The sequence below is a fragment of the Clinocottus analis genome, unplaced genomic scaffold, assembly GCF_023055335.1.
Source record: "Clinocottus analis isolate CAN_PGR_092001 unplaced genomic scaffold, fCliAna1.0.p SCAF_2, whole genome shotgun sequence".
Classification (NCBI taxonomy): Eukaryota; Metazoa; Chordata; class Actinopteri; order Perciformes; family Cottidae; genus Clinocottus; species Clinocottus analis.
In genome coordinates, this window is record NW_027175931.1 from 4,501,623 (window position 1) to 4,525,950 (window position 24,328).

A 24,328-nucleotide genomic window follows, 5' to 3' on the forward strand; every position below is an offset into this window, starting at 1 on the left:
AGGAAGTGTCAGCGGCATCGTCCGTGGGCGGCTGCGGGTTTACGGCTGGCGTTGTTTTAATTATTTTGGGATTTCTTGAAACCCGAATGGCTCTCTGCCCACATTTTCGTACGCTCGAGTGAACAGAGGGAGCCGACCTGTTGGAAGTTTCACGTTTTCCTATTATCTGGAAGGGTTTCAAACACTTCCTGATCATGTAAAAATAGCCTTGAAAAAGTTACAACCACACACAACTCTTACTCGAGTGTGACTTGAGCGAGAAAAGGAAGAAAAAAAAATCGATGGATGGACAGAAAGACAAAGGATGGATGGTCAGAAACACAGTGAGCTTTTTCTGCTTTCCCCTCTCAGAGCCTCTCGTACACAGACATTCAAGTAAAAAATGAAAACATACTTGTACTCCCTTTTCCTGAACAGAGGGGAATAATCACAGTATTTATATAGTCTCTTGTATTGAATACAAGGACTGATTCAGTCACATTAATCCACTGTGTTAAAAAAACAACAATCCTGTGCATATTTCTACACACATTCCAAATTAAACATGAATATAAAAAAAAATATCCCCCATAAGCCAATCCCCAAAAATCCTAGAGTTTGTCATTTGTTTCCCCAAATTGGAAACACATTATAATCAGTCTGATTTTTTGAAAGCCTAGAGGTTATGGAAATAACACAGAGGAGAGGAAAAAATCTAAAGAAAATAAATGACAAAAAAAGGAAAAAGAAACATCTCTTACCGAGTAAATCACCCTCTCTGGTCTCTGGCTCACACACACGGGCGCTGCATTAATAAACATCTTACAGAGATGGCTATCAATACATATTCATGCCCGAGAACTGATTGGGACAATGAACCCGCCGGTAATATAATTATGGCTTTGTAAAAGAAACAGACCGGCAGCGAGTAGGTCTTACCTTGATATTTTTAGCTTGACAGCTTGCGTGAACCGCGGAGCGTCTGGTCGTCCGGCGTCCAAGACATCGCCTATCAATGCGTCCTAAACCCAATCACACAAATCACACATGCCTGGGCTTACAGCAGGCCGTATTCTGCTCTGCCTGGCTTAAGACGCAACCACACACACTCAAGTATGCATGCACCCACACATGCTCTCACCCAAACACACACACACACACACACACACACACACGCTGAGCTTTAGGAAAGGATTCCTGCCCCTAATCCAAGACTCCTCGATGCATATTTACAAGAGGGCCGGAGAGGAATAAGAGGTGAATACTGATGCATAAATTATTTTACGAAAATGTAGAAAACAAGTGGAATATTTACATGATGAAGTGTGTGTGAGAGATTATATATTATGAGTCCCAGCCTGTCTGTGTCGTGGCCTAACTAAACCATTTACAGCCACTCCAAACCTCCTGGGCCAAAAGGCACCACGCCAGGTACAGTAGTGCAGTCGGTCCACTAAACCTTCATTGTCTGTGTGTGTGTGTGTGTGTGGAGAGATTGAAGAGATGTAAAAGACAGCGGCTTGCGTGGAGGCAGACGTCACCGTCGCGTTGACATTAAACTGTAATCACTGTGTCCGGCCCAAAACACACACGTCGTCTCCTGCTCAAAAGCCGGCATGTGAGCGAGCGTTGAACGTCATTCCAATCAGCGTCAGCTTGACGTACTAGGTTAATCCTAATTGCAACACACACAAATCCAGACAGAGGCACGCGCACGCACACACAAACACACACACAAACACGCACACAACTGAAAAAGGGGGAATAATGAGAGACCAGGTGTGTGACAAACAGTCCGGTGAGGTTCAACTGGGGGCTAACGCCTCCCGCCGAGCACAAACTATCACAAGACTCGTTCCTGACGTCGTTTATATTTGGAAGCCAACGTGGACGGGGTCGTAAGTTCAGGATTCGGCTTTGTTCTGCGTCCCACAACCTGGAAACATATCCACAATGAGCGGTTCGCCTCCACGGGAGGCCTCCGAGAGGAGAAACGTGTGAGGACCGAGATGTAGGCCGCTGGAGGAGAAAACACACACACGGCTTCACACTAGGAAAACAGAGAAAGATTCAATCTGAATCTGTGTTTATGGTCACCAATCTCTAATACAAAAATCCCTATTTGTGCACAGATGTACACAAAGACACTTCAGATTTATTAGCCCGTTGCAGCATCTGGATTCCTATGAATGTCATGTGAGCAGCAGCCATTAAGGTTCAGTAATGCACACTAAGTGAGAGTGAACACAGTGACTTGCCACTCGCTCGACCAAAACCATGGCAAGCACCGGGGATTTTCATAATAAAAAAGTCTCCAGTGAGCTTTGCGTAGAAAGCTTTTATTCTGAAACACGCGCAGCCTGAAGAGCTCACTTTATAGCAGTAACACTCCCAAAGTATTGATGTACAGGAGAGCATTCTCACTGGCAAAGAACAGATGATGAAATTCAGAAAAGGTGTGCTTAATAAAGCAAAACACTTTCGTGCAGTCTTTTTTTTTTGGAGTGAAGTTGTGAGCTAACTATTACCGTTTGGCATAGACCGTTAGTTAGCATAGGTTAGATATTAATTCATGAGTTAACCGGACTCAATGAGCGGTTTTAGTGGTTGAAAACACAACAATACAAACCTGGACTTATCTTCAGTCATGTTGCATGGTTACCTTTTCCCTATTTCTGTAGATAACAACGGTGGGAACATGATTAGCTAACACCAATTAGCTTTTATTGCTAAATGCTGGTCGAAAACACTCAATACAAAACTGGACTTATCTTCAGTAAAGTTGCATGGTTACCTCTTTCTATTTCTGGAGATAACAACAGTGGGAACGTGATTAGCTAACGCTAATTAGCTTTTCTGGCTAAATGCTTCACATAGCGAATGAAGCGGTGGAACAAGTATTCGTTTGGATCCTTTTCCTAATTAGCTAGCAAGTAGGAATACAACAATGTTAAAAGGACAAGTTAAATGTCTTACTTTGACATGTAAAAAAGTAATCATTTAATTGCTTCCCTCAAAACAAAAGAGAAACACGATGTTAGCATTATTTATTTGGCGTTTCAGATCGTCCCTCCTGCACTTTTTGTTTTCTGCTTCAACAAGAAAATTCACTACTCCACACAGTTTGACCTTGAGGACCAGAACAAAATCTTCATCATCTTCTTCTGAGTTTTCCACCAGGTGAGCTGAGGTGATGAATTCAACTTTAACCTGTCGCTCACCTGAACACGGGATGAAATAGCTCTCCACTTGTATCTCAAAGCAGACAGGATTCATCTTTGTAGTATTGTTTTATCTGCTGTGTATTTAGCCCCACTGATGTACATATGGTGCGCGCGCACACGCGCACACACACACACACACACATTTTTATTAATCTCTCATTTCCTCTTGAACATATTATGAAACCTGGGATTTTCCAGCTAAGATTTACAGCGCACTCACCTCTAAATCAAACCCAGATAAAAAACAAAATACCATTCCTCTTAGGGAGGACTTCTTGAAGAAATTCTAGGGAGTGCTTTTTATTAACCCTTTAAATCCTAAAACACCCTCAGTTTAGCTTCTGTGGCAAGAACATATTTTAAAAAACTGCTTAGCTGTCACCATAATTCACTGAATCCCCGGGGTTTGTTGTTCAAACTCGCGGAGAAAAGTGGCTTAAACCATTATATATGGCGACAGGGTGGATGTAGGAAAACTGGGAGAAAGTATAAGAGGGTATTAAAAAAACAACAGAAAAAGCAAATGGAAGGCCAGAACAAGACGAAGAAGTTGAGAAACTAAGAATGCAGGTTGATGGTAAGGAGAATTTAGAAGTTATTACGGCTGTATTGCATGTTTTTGAAGATTACCTTAATGCCAATTTGTCTCCGGTACACAATGAAATGTGACAGGAAATTACAATAAAATAAGGCCTCTTCACCTCGAGGTCTTTGCTGAATTTACACATACAATAAACCGGGCCCGTTTGAGCTCCCCTGAATGCTTCAAGACGGTCAACAGCAAGAACTGAGCCGACGGACCAACTGCTGGGAGGTCAGAGGTCGTCCGTACCTTGACAGCAGTGTTTTAAAGCAGGAAGAGACGGCAGTGAAGCTGTTCTCTGCAGACATGAGTGAGTATTGTTGAGGTATGACCCTTACAGGATCCAGGCAGAAGATAACACACGCACACCTACGCTGCTTTTCGGGTTTAAATTGTGTTGGTTCGTCGAGAGAGGAAGTTATGGTAAGATAGGGTGTTATTGGAAATTCTGCAAAGTGTTATTACAAGAACAGTAAATCACTGCTGTTTTGATTGTGTCGGAGAGGGGGAAAGAGACGCAGTGAAAAACAACTTAAATCTAATATAAAAATATTGTTAAGACTCGGGACCACACAGCAGTGGAAGTGGGACTACACAGCAGCGTTTCCTGCCTTTCACAGTCTTTGTGAGCACATGACCTGCTGCGTAGCCACAACTCAGGTTGTTGCGTTAAATCTTCTGCTTGTTTATTGCGCTGCCTTGTTTCAAAATGAGAAGCGTTCATGATGCAATAAAACCACCTTTTAAAAAAATGCTCAGCCCAGATTTAGAGCTTTATACCGTCGCAAAAAAACCCGAATAGAGTAAAAGAGAAAAAAAAGGGTAAACCTTCACTGTCTGGAAAGAAATAAAAAAGGTCGGACAAAAGACACAGGCAGTCCAGTAAAAAAGAAAACAAAATCTTTATTATTTTGTCTAGAAGATCAGGCTGTTTTGGAAGGAGGTGCAGGGGGAAGTATTGGAGAGGTAAAAGCAGCCGATGAATAGGGCGGAGTCAAATAGACCGGAGGTTAGGGCTAAAACATGGATTTCTGCAGTTATGCCAGGGCTCCCATGGGGTCCCAGGCAGGAAGTACAACGGGCTCCTCTTGCATCACTTCCAGGACGTCGGCTGAGAGGTACTTCTTGTCCACCACCACCTCGTACACGTATTCGGAGAACCACTCGTCCGTCATGATGAGGTAACCTGCGGAGACGGATGCGGGGAAGACAAACGAGCTGTCGTTAAAATCTAACAACAAATAGAAATCTAAGGAATCGTCACGCTGCGGGGATCACAATCTTAAATACGCTTCATGAGGGGTGATCGGATTAATCTGACGTGAATATCAGACATCGGCTTTAACAAACCAAAAGGAATCATTTACAGAAAGAGGCAACAACAAAAGGACATATAAAAAAATGGGGGTGTGTGACTTTGAATTAGTTCCCAGAAGTAAAAAAAGTATGTAATCACGGTCCTACATGGCTGCTAGGGCCAGATCGCACCTACAAAGTTGGATAAAATGTACAGTAACGGGGGAAAAAAAGGATTTCTTCCGCAAGAGAAAGGTTTCTCGAACATCCTGGAAGGATTTTTCAACATTCTTTATGTCAAAAATTTTATGAGCTGATCTATGACTGAAAAAAAAAGGGTTTCAGAATGTATGGCCATGGGGTGAATATATCACTGGTCATTAGCCTGATGTGTGACACCCGTTAGGCCTCTTCCAAGAATATATGCTCTGTATTTTCTCTCTCTTCTGGGCTCCAAATGCAAATGGTTTTGGTTTGCTTGATATATTCTGCAGCCTTCAACACTCACACGCATATTTTCTGTTCCTCGCTCTACACGTCTACACAACTTTTGCAGATTATTCCTTTGTAAATAGTTAAGATATATAATAAGTTTGATAAAGAAGAACAGCGTTGGACGTGTGTGTGTGTATATTTTAAATATGATAGTAAATCAGTCTAAGTAAACAAGACCACGGATGTCTATTTTTAAGCTTTTTGCATTTTCTTTTCCTTCCAAAAGTGAGTGTGTTGCAGCCTTTAAACTTTATTTGTTAAAATAGCAGGATCTGAAGGGGGGGGGACGCCAAAGTCGATCTGTCTGAGAGCCTCAATCACGAGACATTCTTTCAGAGAGGAGCACATCACGTCGCTAATTAAGCCGATTATTGTTACTTTCCAACCGGATGGTCCAACGCTCTCCGTCTCTGCACACGCTGTTGGAGCTCTTCTGAGTGCTTTGCATCAGCCGGCTCCATTGTTACAGCGGGCAGGCGGGTGGAGGGGCCTCGCGGGTCACAGTTTACTCCCCCCCCCACCCCGTCCTGCGGCGCAGTTTGCATTCAACACTTCTGCTATCACCTCTGCACGCCCACCCTGATAAAACTAAACAAGGTCTGTCTCGGTCTCCCTCAGCATGCATGTGTGTGTGTGCAGTCAAACAAGGTCAACGTGGCCAAAGCTGGGTGGTAATAAAAGACAACCTTGAACTTGCACTGACAAAAGACATGTTGGAATAACCTAAACCCTTTTTTTTATTTTGCAGGATGTAGCCGCATGCTGAACCGATTAATGCAAATAAAGATGTCTGCTCGTCTGTCTTCTTCTACTTAGATAACAAAAGACTCTGTGGAAACCGCAGCGGCTCAGATTTGGTCCTGAACGGACACATACGGGAAAGCCGGATGAGAACTGAGCCGAGGGTGAATTAAAACAACTCTTCTTCTTCTTCTTCTCGTGTGTTCGGAGTTGAGCAAACGAGAGCATCCCTCCTACCGTCGAGTCGACTTATCAAAGAAGTCAGGGTAACCGCAAGAAAGTGCCACAGTTCAAAACAATGTATGAGGGAGTGTGTGTGTGTGTGTGTGTGTGTGGGGGCGTGTCTGTTGTGTGTGTTCTTCCAAGTACGCAAATCTTAGATGGCACGGTGCCTGGTTCTCACTGTGGTATCCATGTGTGTGTGTTGATGTGAGCTTCCTGGAAGCCGCGTGTTGGGTGGCATAGTGGAGTGTGTGTGTGTGTGTGTGTGTGAATGTTGGGTGTCCTTATTTGTTTTTAGGGATAGGCCGACGGTCCCGTCTCAGAACAGATGGATGTACTCGAAGCTAGAAGAATGTGGAGCAGCCATCTTGTTTTCCGACTCGATTCTCGTGTTAATTCACGTCGAAATACGGGACGTGAACAATAATTTGCACACATAAAAAAAAGACTGGATTGAAAAGAGATTGGCCGGGTCGATGATTACAGCACAAGATGCGGCTGTGTAATCATTTTGACCTTCGACAGCAGAGAGGAAAGTGTGTTATTTTCACATGAGGAAGTAAGAAAAGAAGGGTGCACCCGCAGTGCACCCGCAGAGCTGTGGTCGGACCGCAGAAAAGGCACATTTCATTTTATAGCCAACGAAATGGGTCCTTTAAATGAGACGATGGGACAGAAATGCAACTGTGGTTCGGGTGCAACAATAATGGCAACGGATTAGAAGCATACTGTAAAGCTAATGAAGCTTCTCTTCCAAGAGAACCGCTCGTGTCCGCCACAAGGGAAATCCTTCCGTCCACATCGACGTCATCTTTGTGTATTTACTCAACAATGGAGTCGCGTTCGTAGAGAAAAAAAAAAAATCGTAGCTTCTCCCTCCACAGGTCAAACTCATTCAGAGCGGTTCTGGTGTCCAACTCCGGCTCGAGTCCTATCAAAGTGAAAAACAACAACGAAAAGCTCGGAGCGAGCGGCCAAGCGTTCGTCGGATCCGCAACAAGCGGCAGCGTGAGGGCTTTAAAATGAAGAGAGTGAGACTCTTTCTAGGGGTGAGGAAGGATGTGAAAAGGCCTGAAGGGAGACGCTGAGCCTGTAGGAACCTTATGAGCACACTGCGCTCTCTCCGTCTGCTCTACGGCTATTACGACGCTTCCAATTTCTCCTCTGTAATCTTGTTTTTCCTGATTTAAAAACGGATTCTACCTGCACGACACCGCAAGATCGGTTGCCGCTCTCTCTCCCCTTCTCCTGCACGCTTTCCTTTTCTTTTCTCCTCCGAAGACTTTGGCTCAAACAAACCAAAAAGATTCCCCTCGTCGTGACCCCCGTGTCTCGAACTCTTCTTCTCCAGAACTTTATTAATTTGGCCGCGGACGAGCCGAGCTCTCCAGATCCGCCGGTGTTTACGGAATAAGATATGCGTGAAATACATTCGATCTGACCGAGGGGGGTTTTTCACATGTTTTCCCCAACGGTCACGACGGTTTTGTGGCTTCAAGCAAATATTGTGAGGAGTATGTCTGTGTGTGTGTGTGTGTCTCAGCTGCACTGTATGTGTGTGTTGCCAGACGATGCGTAACTGACCTGAAATACTCTCCTATAATTTGCAGTGGAATGTGGAGAGCAGAGGGATGGAGAAGAGAGGCAGAGGGTCAGAGGAAGATGAGAGGCCGAGATGAAAGGACAGAGGGAATAACAGCAGCAGACGGTAAAAGTCTGGGGCAGCGATGCGGACGACCCGCTGTGTCGTGGGGGACGCTGCGTGAAGTCTAACCCGCCTTACGTACTTAATGACAACTAGTTTTTCAACCCGACGCATCAAAATGACTTTCTGGTGGCGCTCCAGAGACGGAATATAAGTCTGTTCAATTCATTTTAAATTTGTGGTTTTCAAAAAAGAAAAACAACAAAGTTAGCCGACCACAAAAATGAAAGAAAAATCGGGTTCAAAAGTTCCCAGTTTATAAAAAAAACAAGCGTTATGTCAGTGTTGTATCGCAGACTCTAAAGTCCGAAGTCCCTGGTCACACAAGCGTATCAAACAGAGATGTGTTACGGCAGAATCGATTCATATCGAGTCCGCCGAGCAGCCTCGTGAGCAGCCACCATGTCACCGAGCCGCAATAAATCCATAAAAGCAAATATTCTTTTGCATACCGCCGTGCCGCGTTCTGAACCTTGCAGGATTAGCTCGTTCTGAAACTACGTTTGTGCAACTTGACCCAGAAGCGCTGAGCTCGTGGAACACAAGAAAGGTCTGTGAGTCGTTATCAAACAGGACGCAGCCAATTACGAGTTCATAAAGCAGCAAACGCAGCAGGGGGGGGGAGGGGCTCTCTGTCTAATCCTGCTCTTAATACAACAGACACAAACAGGAAGAGGAGGATTTATCACGGGACACCGCCGTGTGAGGAAGATGTGAAAGAGAGAGAGAGAAAGAAAGAGAGAGAGACAGAGAGAGAGAGAGAAATAGAGAGAGAGGCACGAGGAGTGCAACTGTTTTAGAAGTCACACCTGCATCTCAGCGACTTGACACAACAAATCGGCTTGAAATAAACTTCGCAGGAAAATTCATTAAAAAAAGGACTGAAAGTGAGAATGTGTCATGATGCGTTGGGCGTCTCTCGACTCACCTTTGTTCCCACGGTCGTCGCCCCAGGAGTTTTCCACCCTCCACTTCTCAAATCCTTCTTTCCCGTCCTGAGAGACCGATAGAGAGAGCGAGAGAGAAGATGATGGAGGGAGATAAGAGTGAGAAGCTGGGAGAAAAGAAGTGTCCTAACAGCTGGGGTTACTTACACGTTGGGGGGGGAAATCAATGACATCAATGTGAAGAATTGCAGCCGATTGTAGCGAGGCTTTAATGCAATAAACTCTGAACTCCTGTCGGCCTGCTTGCATACGTACTGCACACCGAGCAGCCACCCACCTGTGCTGCATGTTTGCGTGGGCGTACCTTGTCCGTGACAGCAGTGAGGATCATGGCGTGGGTCATGAGAGAGTCTCCGTATATCAGCCGCTCCGCTTTGGAGAGGTTCTTCACTGAGACTCCGAACACGAGCTCGTGGTTGAACCTGTGAGACAGAGACACACACACACACACACACCCGCACGAATCACATCACATACGCAAACTCTTCCCTTTGTTTCACCTCCACGCTGATCAGTTCAAGAGAAAAAGGCAATGTTTTGATAGCTTCGTGGGATCCATTAAGCCTCAGCCTCATTCCAATTATAATCCAGCAGCACATGAAGCGTCCTGCGTAAAAAGATGAGCTCCAGCAGAGACGGGACCAGACATTCGGCACCTCGCTGGTTTGCATCAGTGGACAAATTTAACCCCGGCGCCAGCAACTCAGAAACAGATGCCGCGGCACCTGAAGATAAGCAACTCTTCCCACGTGAAGAGACTCGCACCTCATGGGGGACGACGAGGCGCCGGTCATGGAAACACTGCAACAAAGACTGGGATTCAACAGTGACCAACACCAGTGCGCCAAGAGAGAAAGAGAAATAGATTGTAATGTAGTTGCTTTACGTTTAGATGGGTGTTGCTGTCTTACGTTTTCCAGAGTTGAAAGGTTTCAGTATCGCGATAGTGGAGAACAACACTGAATATTTTGTGTTGGATGTTTGATGCATTCCCTTGTTGCTCTCTAGAAAGGGCTTTGTAGGATAACATCTAAAAATGTTACTGCATTCCTTAACCGAGCAAAGAAATTATAAAAAACTAAAGCCACGTTCGTCACGCTGAATGCATTGTTTCGAATATCTGGGACAAATAAGCGGAAGACTTGATTCAAATATCTCTTGAAACTTAAAAAAGGCGCACCCAGTGGAGTGCAGATCCCCACCAAATGTGTCAGGAAGGACGTGTGGATCGAATGAACAGGACCCACAACTGGCTAACCCCCCCGTCTACACACCAATGGGCTGTACGGCAACTTGAAACCCCACAGAGTCTAACACACGTACGCACGCATGCAGACAATCGGCACAAGTTCGTTGGAGAATGCACTTATTACAGTCTTCCCAAAAACAAACTCAAAAGGAGGGAAATCACGGCGCATGCAGCCATAACTGAGCTGCCAACGTTGTATGCAGTTCGCTGCAGCAGAACGAGAGATTAGAGGCACACACTTGCACGCCAACGCACCGATCGCATGATCCTCCCCGCTGGAGATAACAACTTTCTCGTGACGCATTATACTCACACGTTCATGTCATTGATGCCCAGCTTGCCGTGGAAATGTTTCCCAACGTCGCAACCGAACCACACCGCCTGAGAGGAGAAAAAAAGAGCACGTTCATGAAGTTCAAATGTACCGACGCGCTCAGACGGCACGGCTCTTTATGCCCTGTTTCGCCACCGCCCTACCTCTCCATCCTTGATGGAATCAGCCGCGGCCTTTTTGAGCAGCTGGATGGCCTGGTTGTTGTACAGCGTGGTGCGGCCGCCCACCATGTTACCCAGGAACTCGACGCTGTACAGCTTCCCGTAAGGGTTCTGGGGCCGGGGGTCGTTCACAAGGCAGACCTGAGGGTGGCGAGGGGGAAACGCGTGGTGGTGGGTGCGGGGGGGTCAGAAAACAGAGCGATGAACGGCCTATGCGACACGTTTCGCGGGGTTCACTTACTTTGTCGTGGATGTTGTATAGAGGTTTGACGTGATCCCTGTAGAACTCCTGCGGGGTGAGGGGTCCCATGCGATGGAAAACCTTGTCCTTGTCCCTGTACTCCCAGCTGATGGTGTCAGGAGGGCTGCCGAGACAAACGCTGGCCACCCGGAACACCTGCACGGCACACAGGACGAGCATCAAACTCGTGTCCTTCGACTCTGTGTAACACACACGTCTGAAAGAATACCCTCCCCACAAAATGACCACAATTTGCTTTGATATTTACTGTAGTGGCCAATTGTTCCGTAAATAAAAAGAAATAAATACCAATCAAAAATAAACCAAAATGAAAAAGCCACTGGTGCACCGTAGGCATGTATTTTACGCAGCTCCAAATAACGCAGGGTCCATGCGGGAGTTCCGGTTTTACTGATGTTTTATTGTAATTTAAACAAACAAACAAAAGAACAAAATAACCTCCCGTGCTGCCGACCCCGTCTTGACCTCTCGTCGTGGCTGTCTTTGCTGTTGCTGGCTGGCTGGCTGGCTGGCTGGCTGGCTGGCTGGCTGGCTGACTGGCTGCTGGCTGCCTGGCTCGTAAAAATGTCATAGGCCTACCCAGGTGCATCATGGTCCTCTACCTGTGCCTATACCGGGTGCCCACAGCATTACCCAATTAACCCCAATTAACAAACTGAAAGACTAAGTAAACTAGCATAGAAAAAACTGTCCTCATACAACAACTAAATCTAACCTAAATAAACAACTATGATTAAACAATATTACTTGTGAACAAAATAAACTTATAATATGAGTGAATAGCTCCTACATTTACTAAACACGTGAGCTACGCTGCTGTTAAAACATGGGGGCCTTTAGCTTTAATTCATCAAGGATTTACTCTGTTTTCGGATTCTCCGATCGGTGTGAGAAAATCGTTTTCCTCGAGAACTCTGGGGTCAGTAATGAATAATCAAAGGGTCGTTTTGTGGGTCAAGTATTCCTTTAACCTTAAAAACTGTCAATCCTTGAATCAAACAATGTCCCTGCCTATGGGGAGACAGTTGGGAGATGTTCGTACATTTAATTTCCAGCTCATATTCTTAATTCGTGCAAATCCACGTTGTCCTTGCACACCCCTCATCCATCAGAAATCAGGCCTCTCTCAACTTTCCCTACATGTTCCCCTCTTTTTCCTCTCTGCCGTACATTCCCTCCCCTCCATCTTTTTCATATCCCTTTACTTCCCCATTTGCGCCATACACCCCCCCTCCTCCCTCTTCCTCCCACCATGTGTGTCTTCCAGCGGCGCTGGAGTTCAGACCGAGTTCCTGTGGGCTAAATCGGGTTGTTTGGACTGGGCCGTCTGTCAATCTGGCCCTTCTAACCTCCGATATAGTTATCTCAGGAATTTCCCCCCTCTCCTTTTGCTTTTTCACCTCTCCCATCCTCTGCTCTCCCCTCCCAGGACCCTGCAGATGCTTTTCCTATCAGATAAAATTAAAAAAAAGAAAGAAAAAAGGGGCTGAGAAATTAGGATGCGACGCAGGCCATTGTTGCTGGGTAGATAACGGCGTGTACTACGAGCGAGCCCTGTTCCGTTTGTGCGGATGAATGGCGATAAATCACACGCTAACTGCCACGACTGTGGGCGTCCCAAAGGACACAGTTCCAATAGATTTTAACACTTTATTTTTTATTGACTTCTACCACTGATTTTCAGACGAATTACACTTCTGTCTCGCTGAATGTGGAGCCGACGGGGGGATTATTGTTGGCTCGGCCTGGAGAAATAGCAGCCACGGCGGCAGTTTCCCCGCGCTTAGTCAACACGTATTAAATACCCCGACATAAAGATGACATTCTTGCTCTCTGGTTAGGAGACACTGAGCCCACTGAGCCCACCGTCCTCGCCCCAAACATACGCGAGAGGGCACACACAGAAATGCATAAATTCAGACCCCCGACTTACGCAAACAAACAATCCCCGCTCGTCATCACAGAAGTGCGCAAAGTCTAAAAAGTTCAGACGCACACAAAAATACACACATGCACAGAGTCAACAAAGGCATCTGTTCGACGCCTCCCAATTCAAGGACTTTGTTTAGACTGCCCTGTGGGCAAGACGACACAGTGTCCATCCCCTTGTCTGGTCTGTGTGTTTGCCCAGATGCCCTCGGCACCTTGACAAGACATCGTCGTGACCCCTTAATCCCCCCATCACCGTCCTTTTCCTTTGATTCTTTCTTCAAAGAATAACTCTCCCTAGTAACTTTAAACCTTTCCATTCACTTTACAATTTGTTTTTCAGAAGCCCTGAGACGTACTGAAGGCCTCGCTCCTCATGCCAGTTTAGCCTCACACCCACTCATCCTGCCCTATATTCTAGTAAAATCATTTACAAAGGGATACCTTTCTCTTACCTCTCACATATAACATGAATTACTTTATAATTCCCGTGCACAGCCCTTCATACCTTATGTTTAAACACAGGTCACTTTAACACTACACCTTAACATACACGACAGTACACTTGTTTGTCGTGCTGTTATCCGTTTGTCGGTGCAGTTTTTACATTCTCTTGTACATTTTAGATGTTTTTATTGCACTGTGTTGTGCAATGTAGTTGTGTGTCTAATGTATGCACAACTCGCCAAGACAAACTCCTCGTTTGTGTAACATACCCGGCGAAAAAATACAAATAACTTGATTCACGCACAAAAACTTTCACAAAGCACCGGCGGTGTTAAGAAGAATACTGATCAAACTTTTTTTTTAAAAATCAGCAGATGCATCATCGTTGCATGTGCAGCAGAGAATTTACAAAATGATTTGAGTCCTTCAGGGTCAACTTCCAAGTCCGTCATTAAGTCCAGCGCGTTACTCATAACCTAAACTCGTGTTTTGGTCCGCCGCTTCAAAAAAAAAAAAAGGTCTCGTCTCGTTCGTATCGCATGACGTTTAAAGTGCAAACAGGTTTCATGGACCGGCTGTTCACGAGCGTTTGTTAACGGGGCCGCTTTCTCCTCCGCTCATCCGTCTCCGGCGGAGGGTCGATTTCAGTTCTGTGAAAAGGGCGAAGTTTGCGTGTCTCGCTGTAAACAACGAGCCGGCTGACCGCGCTCCATCGGAGCGACACGCAGCTCATGTCTGAAAGCGTCTGCGCATCAGTGTTTCACACGACACCAAACAAACAAACCACCTGTAGTCCGGAGAGTCCAACACGTTCAGTGAGCCGGCCGAACAAACCCCAATTTAGTGGCGTGTAAAGAGGTAAGCCGTTTGCGAGACTTAAGCCTTCACACTCTCTCCCGTGCTGTGTGTCTTGTCTGCAGACAGCATTGACTTGTGAAGTGTGGCTAAAGCATGAAAAGATCAGAAAGCAATGTTTCCACCAAGTCTTTGAGACGTGTGGAACAAAAAGTGATGAAATACGATGCTATAAATATGGACCAAACGAACCCCGAAGTGATTTTATTCTTGCGTTTGATTTAGTTAAAAAGGCTTTTTTTTTTAAAATCAGATAATCCAGCTAAACTGTTCATTTTGTAATGTTGCTTCACAGATGAAAACTGAAATGGTAATTCACTTTTCTCTTGTCACCTTGTGAGGAAGTGAAAAGTGCTTTGAGATAAGGCTCTTGCATTTTGTCCCTCAAACATAGAAATGCGATTCAAAATAAAAATTAGAGCAATATATGTTTATCGAGATGCGTTTTGCTGCAAAATAGATGTAGCCAAATTGCTTTTAGCCCAAAATAATCTCAACACAAGGGTCTGTAACAAGCTCTCAACCAGTTCAACAAACTATGCGCCTCGTTGCGACTCCGAGTTAAATTTATAACCATTGTCGAGAAGCTGGACTTGTGAGTGTAAGCAAATGACACCATGCTAACAGTTTGGATACAAATGAGCGAAAGGTTTTGATTAAAACGTCCGTGTTTAGTAAACACGCCACACATGTGGTCGGCGTTAAGCTCCAACGACGGTGCGCGGAAAATCTAGAAGTGGCGAAGGCGACGACGAATCCGAAAGGAACCCACCCACATCAAACAACAAATCAACTAGAGTCAATAGCCGGCAGCGCTGACTTTCTGCGCTGCCGCAAAAAGAGAGAGAGAGGTCCTCTGTGCTTTGATGGCCGTCCTCGTGAATTAGACTCTTCTTGAGAATCACTCTCATTCGGAGCCAAGACCAGAGTCACACATGGCGTTTCTGATTCCATGACGCAATGGAGCTTGGAACGACTACAGTTGTGGTGTGAGGGACACCATCTGTGTGTGTCCTGGTAACTGTACGTGCATGTACAGGGAGCGTCCCTATAGTTGAGCGAGAGAGTGTGTGTGTGTGTGTGTTGCCTACTTGTCTGTGTAAGTGAGGCGCATGGATACACAGCAGATACAGCATGAAAGAGACTGACTTTGAAACTTAAACTAATCCCCTCTGCCTCAACGATGCGGCGTATGGATACTGTCTTCCGAACAGCCTCCGTGAAGACAAAACGGGGCATGAGACTACTCGCTGGTCCTTAGCGTAGGCGCATCTTAAAATGCCCAAAGTTGCTACTGCGGAGGTTTGCCCGATACATGTGACGTTCCTGACTCGGTGTTAACAAAAGCAATAAGACACTTGACACGCAAAAGGGATCCGTTTTAAAAATCAACCGGGCGCAGTAAGTGGAAGCAGAGACGTTGACCCCCGGCTGCCTGTCGGGGGAGTGTTGTGTGGGGCTGGCGTGATGAAGACCAGCGCCTCATCAGAGCCGCGGCGCAGGGGAGGGTGGACAGCGTCACCTCCGCACACACCAAAGTAGGACTGACACCGCACAAAGGGACGCATGCGCGGGGCGAAAAAACGTGCAAATCCAGGAGGTTGCCATTTGCAACAGTCCAAGAAAGAAAAGCCACTACGGAAGACACACAGACACACACAATTTTGCGTATAACCAAACTGCTCTGCTACAAAAACAAACCAAAAGGCCCGTGACACCAATACATGCAAACAAATGATTTACCCCACACTCTCGGTAATTGTCTGCGTAGCCCGATAAGATGTCAGACATCTCAAGTTTATTACATCCTCCCTAATTTACAGAGCCAATATGTAAGTGGTGCTCTTGACGCTGGAGGCAAATCACACACCACACCTGAACTACTTGCCATTCCAGCTTACTGTCAGAGTAAATAAGGAACGATGTCATTCCAAAACAGTACTCATTCATTTTTATTAACTCATAAGTGTTTTTTTTCCCATAAGTAAGTTTGATGGCATGATTTTAAAGGTTGCGGGTTCAGTGACGAAGACACTGCTGGATCTTACGTAACATTTCATTAATTAAGTCAAAGATATTTAATTTACAGGTATAGTCATGCAAATCTTCAAGTTTAAGAACCTGTCACCAGGACTCAACACATAATTTGTGCATCCTTCACTTATATAATGTATTGGCCGTAACTTTAACAGTTGATAACAATACATTTTTTTGCTAACTTTAAAATACAAAAAAAGAGGGGGAAACATATTGTGCATATTTCATTGATCTAATAGGGTCATAACAAGAACACAATTAAAAACATGTAAAAAAAAAACAACCAAAAAGTTTAAAAAAAGAAAAATACATTTGTAAAATGGGATTTGATGTCAGATGCTGGTCAAATGTACTTGAGACGATACCCGTGAACATCTTGCCTCCCTTTACGTCAGCCGCTCTTCTGACGTGACCGTTTCCTCCATCACCAGCGGCCGTGACAGAGCAGTGTTTCGCAAAACAAACCACTTCCAGGTGGACAAACAAACAGACTGACAACCCTCCGCCTCCCTCTCACAGCGCCTCTGGATGCCCAGCCATGACAGCACGCGCACACACACACACACGCCGAGTTGTACACATAGACACGAGCATATGTTGTGCAACAGTAAAGACTGCTCCCACTGAACTACACGGCAGGGCTAAGGGGAGCAGTCTTTACTGTTGTGCAACATATGCTCAGTTGTATGTGTACAACTCTATGTATGTGTGTGTGCGTGTCTGCAGTCATGGTTGGGCATCCAGAGGCGCTGTGAGATACAAACGACTGTTTAAACAAGCAACCAGCCTGCGGCACAATGCAACCAAACAGCTGACAACACAGACTGCACAACCAGACCTCTGGTCCGTGTGCAATCGGCTCAATGGGAGGCTGATTGACTGACCGGCCACTCGTACACTGACCCTCGCACGCGCACACACACACACACACACGCACACACACACACACACACACACAAAAGAAGCGTAAACAAACCCCATTATGCATACACACCTACACAGTGTAACCTGTCACAAGCCACAAAAACACACTTGGACACATGACCGCCTTTCACGCCTTTCACGCCTCACACGCACACACGTGCTTTACGTTTGTTTCGATGTGAAAGAGTTTGTTTACATGTTCACCTTTTATTTTTGCTTAGGGGGGGAATTTGTCTTCACTTTCCCGCATGACTGACTTTTCCATAAACAAGATCGCCATCTTCAACTTTGTGACTTCTAGGGCCGTTTGCAGGTGTTTATTTATTTATTGTCTTTTACACACAATGTAGTCCCGAAAGGACAGATTACACACATACATTCACATCTGTAGGTACACACATTAAAATTGTATAATAAATCATACTAAAAACAGACACAGGAAGGTATTTCGCAGGTTCCTTTAAGAGGAAAAACTAACTTATTTGTTTTTTTAGGCCTTGGAAGCAAGACAGTAAATTGACCTACAGTAAACTTATACAAATGTTTGGTTCTATTGCATCTATATGTAAAAATAAGGTAACCCTGTACTACGCATGTCAAATGCAACACTGTCACCTGGGATATTAACGCACCTGTATGTTTAACTAGGTCCTGTATTTCATCCTACAGTTGTAGATATTACAGAAGGGACACTGTGTGAATAATTGATTGTTAAAGCTTTTTTAAATGCGTCCCTCTGATTTGGATCCCATCAAATGTCGACACACAACTATTTGATGCATTACTTCAAACTAAGGGACAGTTTTCCCTCTCATCCAAACTCTGATCACACATTAGCCAAATCCCAACGTCCACACTTCCTGAACTGTTCAGTCAAGTTCTTGAAGGCATTATGAGCCCTTTACTTTCTGTGGGTCCGCTTTCTCTGCAGACTTTACCTGAGGGAATTACCCACAAACCACAGCGTTGTGGTGTTTAACACCAGTGTACCAGGGGAAGAAAACAAAGAGGACGGCACATGGGTCTTCAGCCTGCTAGATTACATTTGAAGGCTTGGGGCATTGGGTTCAGCCTGTAGACTGTTTTTAAGGTATCTCTTCCAACTGTCTGGATGTTGCTGCAGTCAGTTATTAAACAGCACCCTCTTCTGGTAAAAATGGAACAATGTACCATCGATTGCAATGCAGCAGCTCTGCCATACATTCTGTATATAGTATGTTTATTTTCCATTCATTTCATACTGGACTATATTATACTGAGATGAATATAGAAACGTCTGTACCTTGTTCTAACCAGACTCAGTGTATTTTGTGAATGAAGCTGAACACAGATGCAGCCACAGGGTCTGTAGTTGTTGGCCCTGATGGGTCCTGAACTATTGGAAAGACTAACAAACTATTTTTGTCACCTGAAACTATTTTGGAGGAACTAAATTCCAAGTTCCTCCAATCAGACACATAATATGTTCACAAGTTCCTTACTGTGGTTTCGAATACTTCAGAGACTTCCTGTCGTAGAAGATCGACCATTTCTATATGTACTACAACATCTTTACGCGCTCTTTTCAGTCTCACCTCTTCGATCATGGTGTCCATAGCGTCAGACAGTTCATCTTTAGTCGCATCACTGGCCACCATGTTCCTCAGTCTTAGGCAGTATTCTCTCAGCTGTAACACACGGCGAGACAAAAAAACATCAGCACTGCCTCACAGAGTATACGCGATTAGTTTGAAGAAAAGGAAAGTGTTTCAACACACCTTATGATTTAGGATGTCATTCATTCTGCGCGAGGCCTCCGAGCTGTGCGACTCTGGAAAGCACTTCTTTGGAATCACGCCGTACTTTTCTGATAACAGGACGGTGCGAAACAAAAACGTCAGCACAGTTCATCACCTAATGACCAAACGTTTTAGCGATTGCACAAATCCCACAGCTTAGTCGATCATTCAACGTGGACTCCTTTGTAAATGTAATTGTGTGTCATGGTGAGAACTAACCGATGAGGTTGACCAGCATGTCCCACTGTCCTCCGTCATTGGTTGGATTGCAGAGGAGGAACTGGACCAGGCGTCCGTCCACCGGCTCCTTCCTCTGTGCCGTCTCCACACAGGCCTGGAGGAAGTAGTAGCAACGCTCGACCTGCAGAAGGAAGAACAACGACAACCGGGGCAGTGAGGGGCTGCACGATCATATAATATGTCATGTAAATATATGTTATGAAAAAGTGTAGACTCAAGTTAGACTTAAGTCCAAAAAAAAAATGGAGGAATTAAGACTAGACTAAAAACACAATTCAACCTCTAAGATTTCACTTGACTTAAAACTTGAAACATTCGCCCGTCATGTTTTTACCAGCAGATCAGTTGAAAATAAAAAAGACAGCGCAAGGCAGGCAAAGCCATCACTTAGTCGGTCTAAAACAACATTATCCAATACCCCGATTTACATGTGCGACGCTGCCACAGGACTGTTTTACGTTGGTACACAGCGGCACAGACAGACACACACACTCCGCACATGTGTCCATGAGTAAAGAAGACAGAGCTCACAATTTGTCACAAGCCGTTGAGGAACAACCGTAAACCATTTTGAACAGTTATTATATTGTAATTCATTTCCAAGCACGCTGCTCAGAGTAATCGCAGTGACAGGCTCGTCTGCTGAGGGGGTTTTCACAGCAGTATAAAATAGATATTAGAGAGGGAATTATGATCCGTTCGCTTTCCTAACACGAGCAGTAAGAAGCTTATAATACAGAATGAAAATACTTATGCTAAGATTTAATTTGATCAAAGCAAGTATTTAAATACAACAATATAATCATTTATTTTTATGCAAAAATTCACTATAAATGATAATAAGAAAGTAAAAGGATAACATTTAGAATCGTTGCCTGATTCTTTGAGCTCCATATTCACTGTTTTCATGTTTGTAACTCATATTACTGTCAGCGTTAGTCCCTACAGCTGGCATTGGAGCAAAGTGTATTATTCAAGGGGGGAACAAACAACTGTCTGAATATTTGGAAGAAAAAGATGCAAGGTCATAAAGACATGGAGACAAGGGAGCGGTAAAAACATTTAGTGAGGTGTCACTGTGACGTCAGCCCTGAAAGAGCTCGGATCACAACACACAAAAGGGGGTTTATTTGGACAATGACTGTATAGTAGTAGAGTGCTGCATAATAACATTGAATCAATGCACGTGTGCGCATGCACACACTCGATTTGTAAATGTTTGCTACAGTGAATACAATTTAAAAAAAAACATCTAATACACAGTGCATCAGTAGCGGAGATCGGGTGTGTGGTTTTACGTCTCACCTTGTCCCAGAAGAAAAGATAGGACTGACTAAACTCAAACTCCTCTATGTTAAATTTCTTCATGAAGGGAAGTCGCATGACGTTGAGGCACGAGAAGATCCAACATCTCCCTGTGGAAGAAGAGAGGACAAAGAAAGACATAGATAAGTCACAGAATATCATGGTACAAGCGATGCTACTGGCTCTCTTCATTGAGAGGTGATGAGTCACACACACAAAGATCTTTGCATTTTCACTTATAAACCTCAAAGGCTAGCGTCACAAGTGAATGATGGCTTAAAAATTATTGCATAACGACTGTGTAATAAAAAAAAAGTTGTGAGCGTGCATATCCATTAGTGATGGATAATTGCAGTTACCAATGTGCGCTAAATAGCAGATATTTGTGATATCTATCGTTGAGTGAGCCGTGTGAGGACTAAAATGTAAATCACAAACTACAATATTTAAGGCATATATGTGTAACGACCCAAGAGCCGAAACATCCACTCAAACCCACATACAGATGCATTTATTTATTTGGTTAATGATACACTTAAAACATACTACATTGTGTCCTACCTGAGTTTTTCTGGTTGGTGATGGGCTTTCCCTCTGTGGGGATAGTGTGCTGGAAGATGTGCACAGTATCCTGGACAGTCTGCCGGTGCAGACAAACCTCCAACGGGTCAATGCAGGTCGACACATTCTGGGCCAACAGGTAGCGTGGCTCGGCCCGCAGCCGCTTCAGGAAGGAGGATACCTTCTCCTGACTTAGACCTGAGGGAGCAAGAAGGAAGAGAAGAGGGTAGAGAGAAGGATGGACAGAGAGAATAGCAGAATGAACGGTAAATAATAATGAAGGTGTTGAAAACAAGCTGAAATAAAACTTGGTACAGAAGGACTTTTACAGTCAGACAGCTGACTGCAACTATGAGGAGGTATTTCCTACTGCCCTAATTCCCGTGACTCATCTGTGCACTTTAGGCACACACATTTCCTTCTCAACATCGGATTTACAAGCACTTAAGATACTCAGATGTCACAATAATGCCTGGAAAAAAATACTAGATCAATAGCCATAAAATAACAGCACGTAATGTATTGAATTTAACTGCCGGGTGCATAACTTTTCCCCCCCCGCCATCCATATAGAGAATTGTCTATTAGGTATACTGAGCACACTCATGATTAGAGCTCAGATAAAGAATGAAGGACTGACTTGGCTTAGGGAAAAGCACAAGAGAAAGACAAACAAGGAGGTAATGAAGAATGCCTTCTAGTAGCACTGAGTGGCTCTTTCGGGAGATACGGGCTGATCAAAGCTTGCCGATATCACTCATCTGGCTCCATCTGTGAGAGGACCACACTGGGAAGTCTGTCTAGTTCTGTCGGCTGGTGGAAGTTTGTTTGGTCACACTATGACCAAACAAACTGCCACTGTTGTGCGTTCTGTAATTCTGTCAAATAACAGTGACGAGCAATTAAACATGGAGGGAACATTGCCTAGTCATGCATGCTGCCTGGAGTTCGACCCCTCTCTCTCTCTCTCGCTCTCTCCCTCAGCTGCATTCTGTTGTTCTCCATCGACACAAATGGACTGACCGCCGCAGATTAGGACCGTGTCAAAGTTCGTTAACTGTCACGTCCATGTCATCTGAAAATAAGCACAACCGGGCCTGAGGCGGAGAATATTTCGAGAGCAGGCCTGCATGGGGCTCCAGTGTCACTGTTTGTCTTGCGGTGCAACAGTTGGCTGTTTTGACACTGATGAGCACAGATGATTGTATAGATAGATAACGAAAGGGGGTAAAGAGTGAGACGAATCAGTAACAGAGTAGTAGCCGACAGCAATTTGCACAAACACAACGTATAAAAAGGTGTGTGTATGTGTGCGTTGAGGAAAAGAGCCTCAGGGTGAGTGAAATAGTTAGTTGGTTGGGCTGGCTGTCATTCAACAATTAGAGTCATGAATGTTGAGGACATTTATTACAGGAATTTACAGGTATAGCTGCTTCATGTGCAGTTGGCATGAAGCCGACGTTTACATCCACAGCCACGTTAGCTGACACAATCCAACATAATCTGACTTTAATGTCACTATTAGTCCATTTTTAATCCACACTAGCAGGATAATAAAAAGCTCTACTGGTGGAGTTAACAAACGTCTTTTGAAAAACCATCTGACCAAAGGCCAAAACCTATTGCCTCCAATAAAAGTGTTGAAAATTAAACATGAGCGGAGAGTGATATCGAAACAATCAAACTAAAAAAATATCGAGAGCTTTATTTAACTATAAAAATGACACATTGTAAGAGTTCTGTAAAAAGCAAGTTAAACTCTTCCCCCGTGAATGAATGAAGAAAACCCAAACTAAAACAAATACTTACCGCTCTCACTTTAAATACTTGTTTTATTGACAGCTTCTGGTGTTTCTATGTCCGTTTTTTTGAATGGCTAGCTAACCACGAGCTAACGTTTCCGGGCTCCTCGAGCGGAGACTGCGGCTATAAACGAACGGGTCGAGGCGGGTGAACTGACCCCGGGTCTCCGGTTCGGATGTCGGTGCCTCTCGCTGACATCGCATCGGCGCTACATGACAAACCGAGTCCGAGTAAAACAACAACGGCACAGTCATGCTAGCGCGCTGGCGAGGCTAACGCGATGGAAAGCTAGCTTAGCATCCCACCCGTTAGCTTCCTCAGCTGTCATCCTCCTAACGTTCGCTGTCAAATACGAGACGGCGCTCGCGCCGCCGGCCACGCGGAACCTCGCGGCCGAAACGGGGGGGTAAAGTACCACTTCGACTTACCGGTTTCCATGATTCTGCGGAGTTTGAGGAGCGTTTTCTGTTTCCCTGAAAAGTCACCCGGCTCTTTGTTTATCTCATTCGCCGACAGTCAGTCGGTGTGATTCACAGGGAGCGCTCGTTTGGTTGCACACGCGGCCGGCGTGCCCTCTGACGTGGCGGGTGGGCGGAGTTTCGCCCGGCGGAACGAGGCGCTGCAGCAGCGCAACGAAAGCTCAAATTTAATATAATGAATAATGCGAGGGGCTACGTTAGAGTACGTTGGATGATTTGACACAACATTTCACTAAAATATGAAAGAAAAATAATGATCAATGCATTCCACAATAAAAAAGAAGCAAATATCCGCGCAATTTCTAAAGGAATGCGAACGAGTAATGTTTAAGAGCAGACAGATTATTTGGGCTCATACACCTTGCTTCAAACACGTAATGCGTATCAGTAAATGTATGTTTGAAAAAAATCCTATCTACATTTATTTAATTATTAACTTCAATTATTAAAAATGATGACATTATTTTTATATTTGTTTTCCTAATATTCACGAAGTAACATTCATGTGCATGCCAAATTAAACATGTTTTTCTTGTTTTGTTTTTGTTTGTTTTTGCTACAAATAGCTCAACATATTCACTTCGGCAAATGTGATGTGCTATCTAATAGTGATACATAATAAATGCATTTAATTTATATAGTGCTTTTCTTACTACTCAAAGTCACTTTACACATTTAAAATATCCTAAACGCTATGCAATAAAACAAATAAAATAATTAAATTAAATGAAAAAAGTAGTGTAAAAATGATTCATAGTTTTTATTGATTCCA

General features: G+C 44.5%; 2 protein-coding genes across 3 annotated transcripts in view; both read right to left on the minus strand.

The window, feature by feature from the left end:
• Positions 1 to 806, minus strand: part of slc6a4a (solute carrier family 6 member 4a) — a 21,803-nt gene extending 20,997 nt beyond the window's left edge. Inside the window, exon 1 of the mRNA XM_068584639.1 lies at positions 741 to 806. Within this exon, the coding sequence (XP_068440740.1) occupies positions 741 to 800 (60 nt within the window). The 5' untranslated portion in view covers positions 801 to 806. The remainder of the gene's footprint in view (positions 1 to 740) is intronic.
• A 3,863-nt stretch (positions 807 to 4,669) lies between these two features.
• Positions 4,670 to 23,632, minus strand: blmh (bleomycin hydrolase). Of its 2 annotated transcripts, none has more exons than XM_068584996.1 (12): positions 23,506 to 23,632; positions 21,275 to 21,472; positions 20,714 to 20,823; positions 19,388 to 19,529; positions 19,148 to 19,236; positions 18,965 to 19,057; positions 11,178 to 11,333; positions 10,919 to 11,077; positions 10,755 to 10,822; positions 9,497 to 9,614; positions 9,174 to 9,240; positions 4,670 to 4,972 (listed from the first exon to the last, which is right to left on the minus strand). In XM_068584996.1, exons 1-12 carry the CDS (start codon positions 23,513 to 23,515, stop codon positions 4,824 to 4,826), a joined length of 1,359 nt encoding a protein of 452 aa, XP_068441097.1. In that variant the 5' UTR covers positions 23,516 to 23,632; the 3' UTR covers positions 4,670 to 4,823. The 2 variants fall into 2 exon arrangements, with proteins under 2 accessions (XP_068441097.1, XP_068441098.1); XM_068584997.1 differs by lacking the exon at positions 23,506 to 23,632 and adding an exon at positions 23,084 to 23,333.
• Between the last annotated feature and the right edge of the window lie 696 nt (positions 23,633 to 24,328).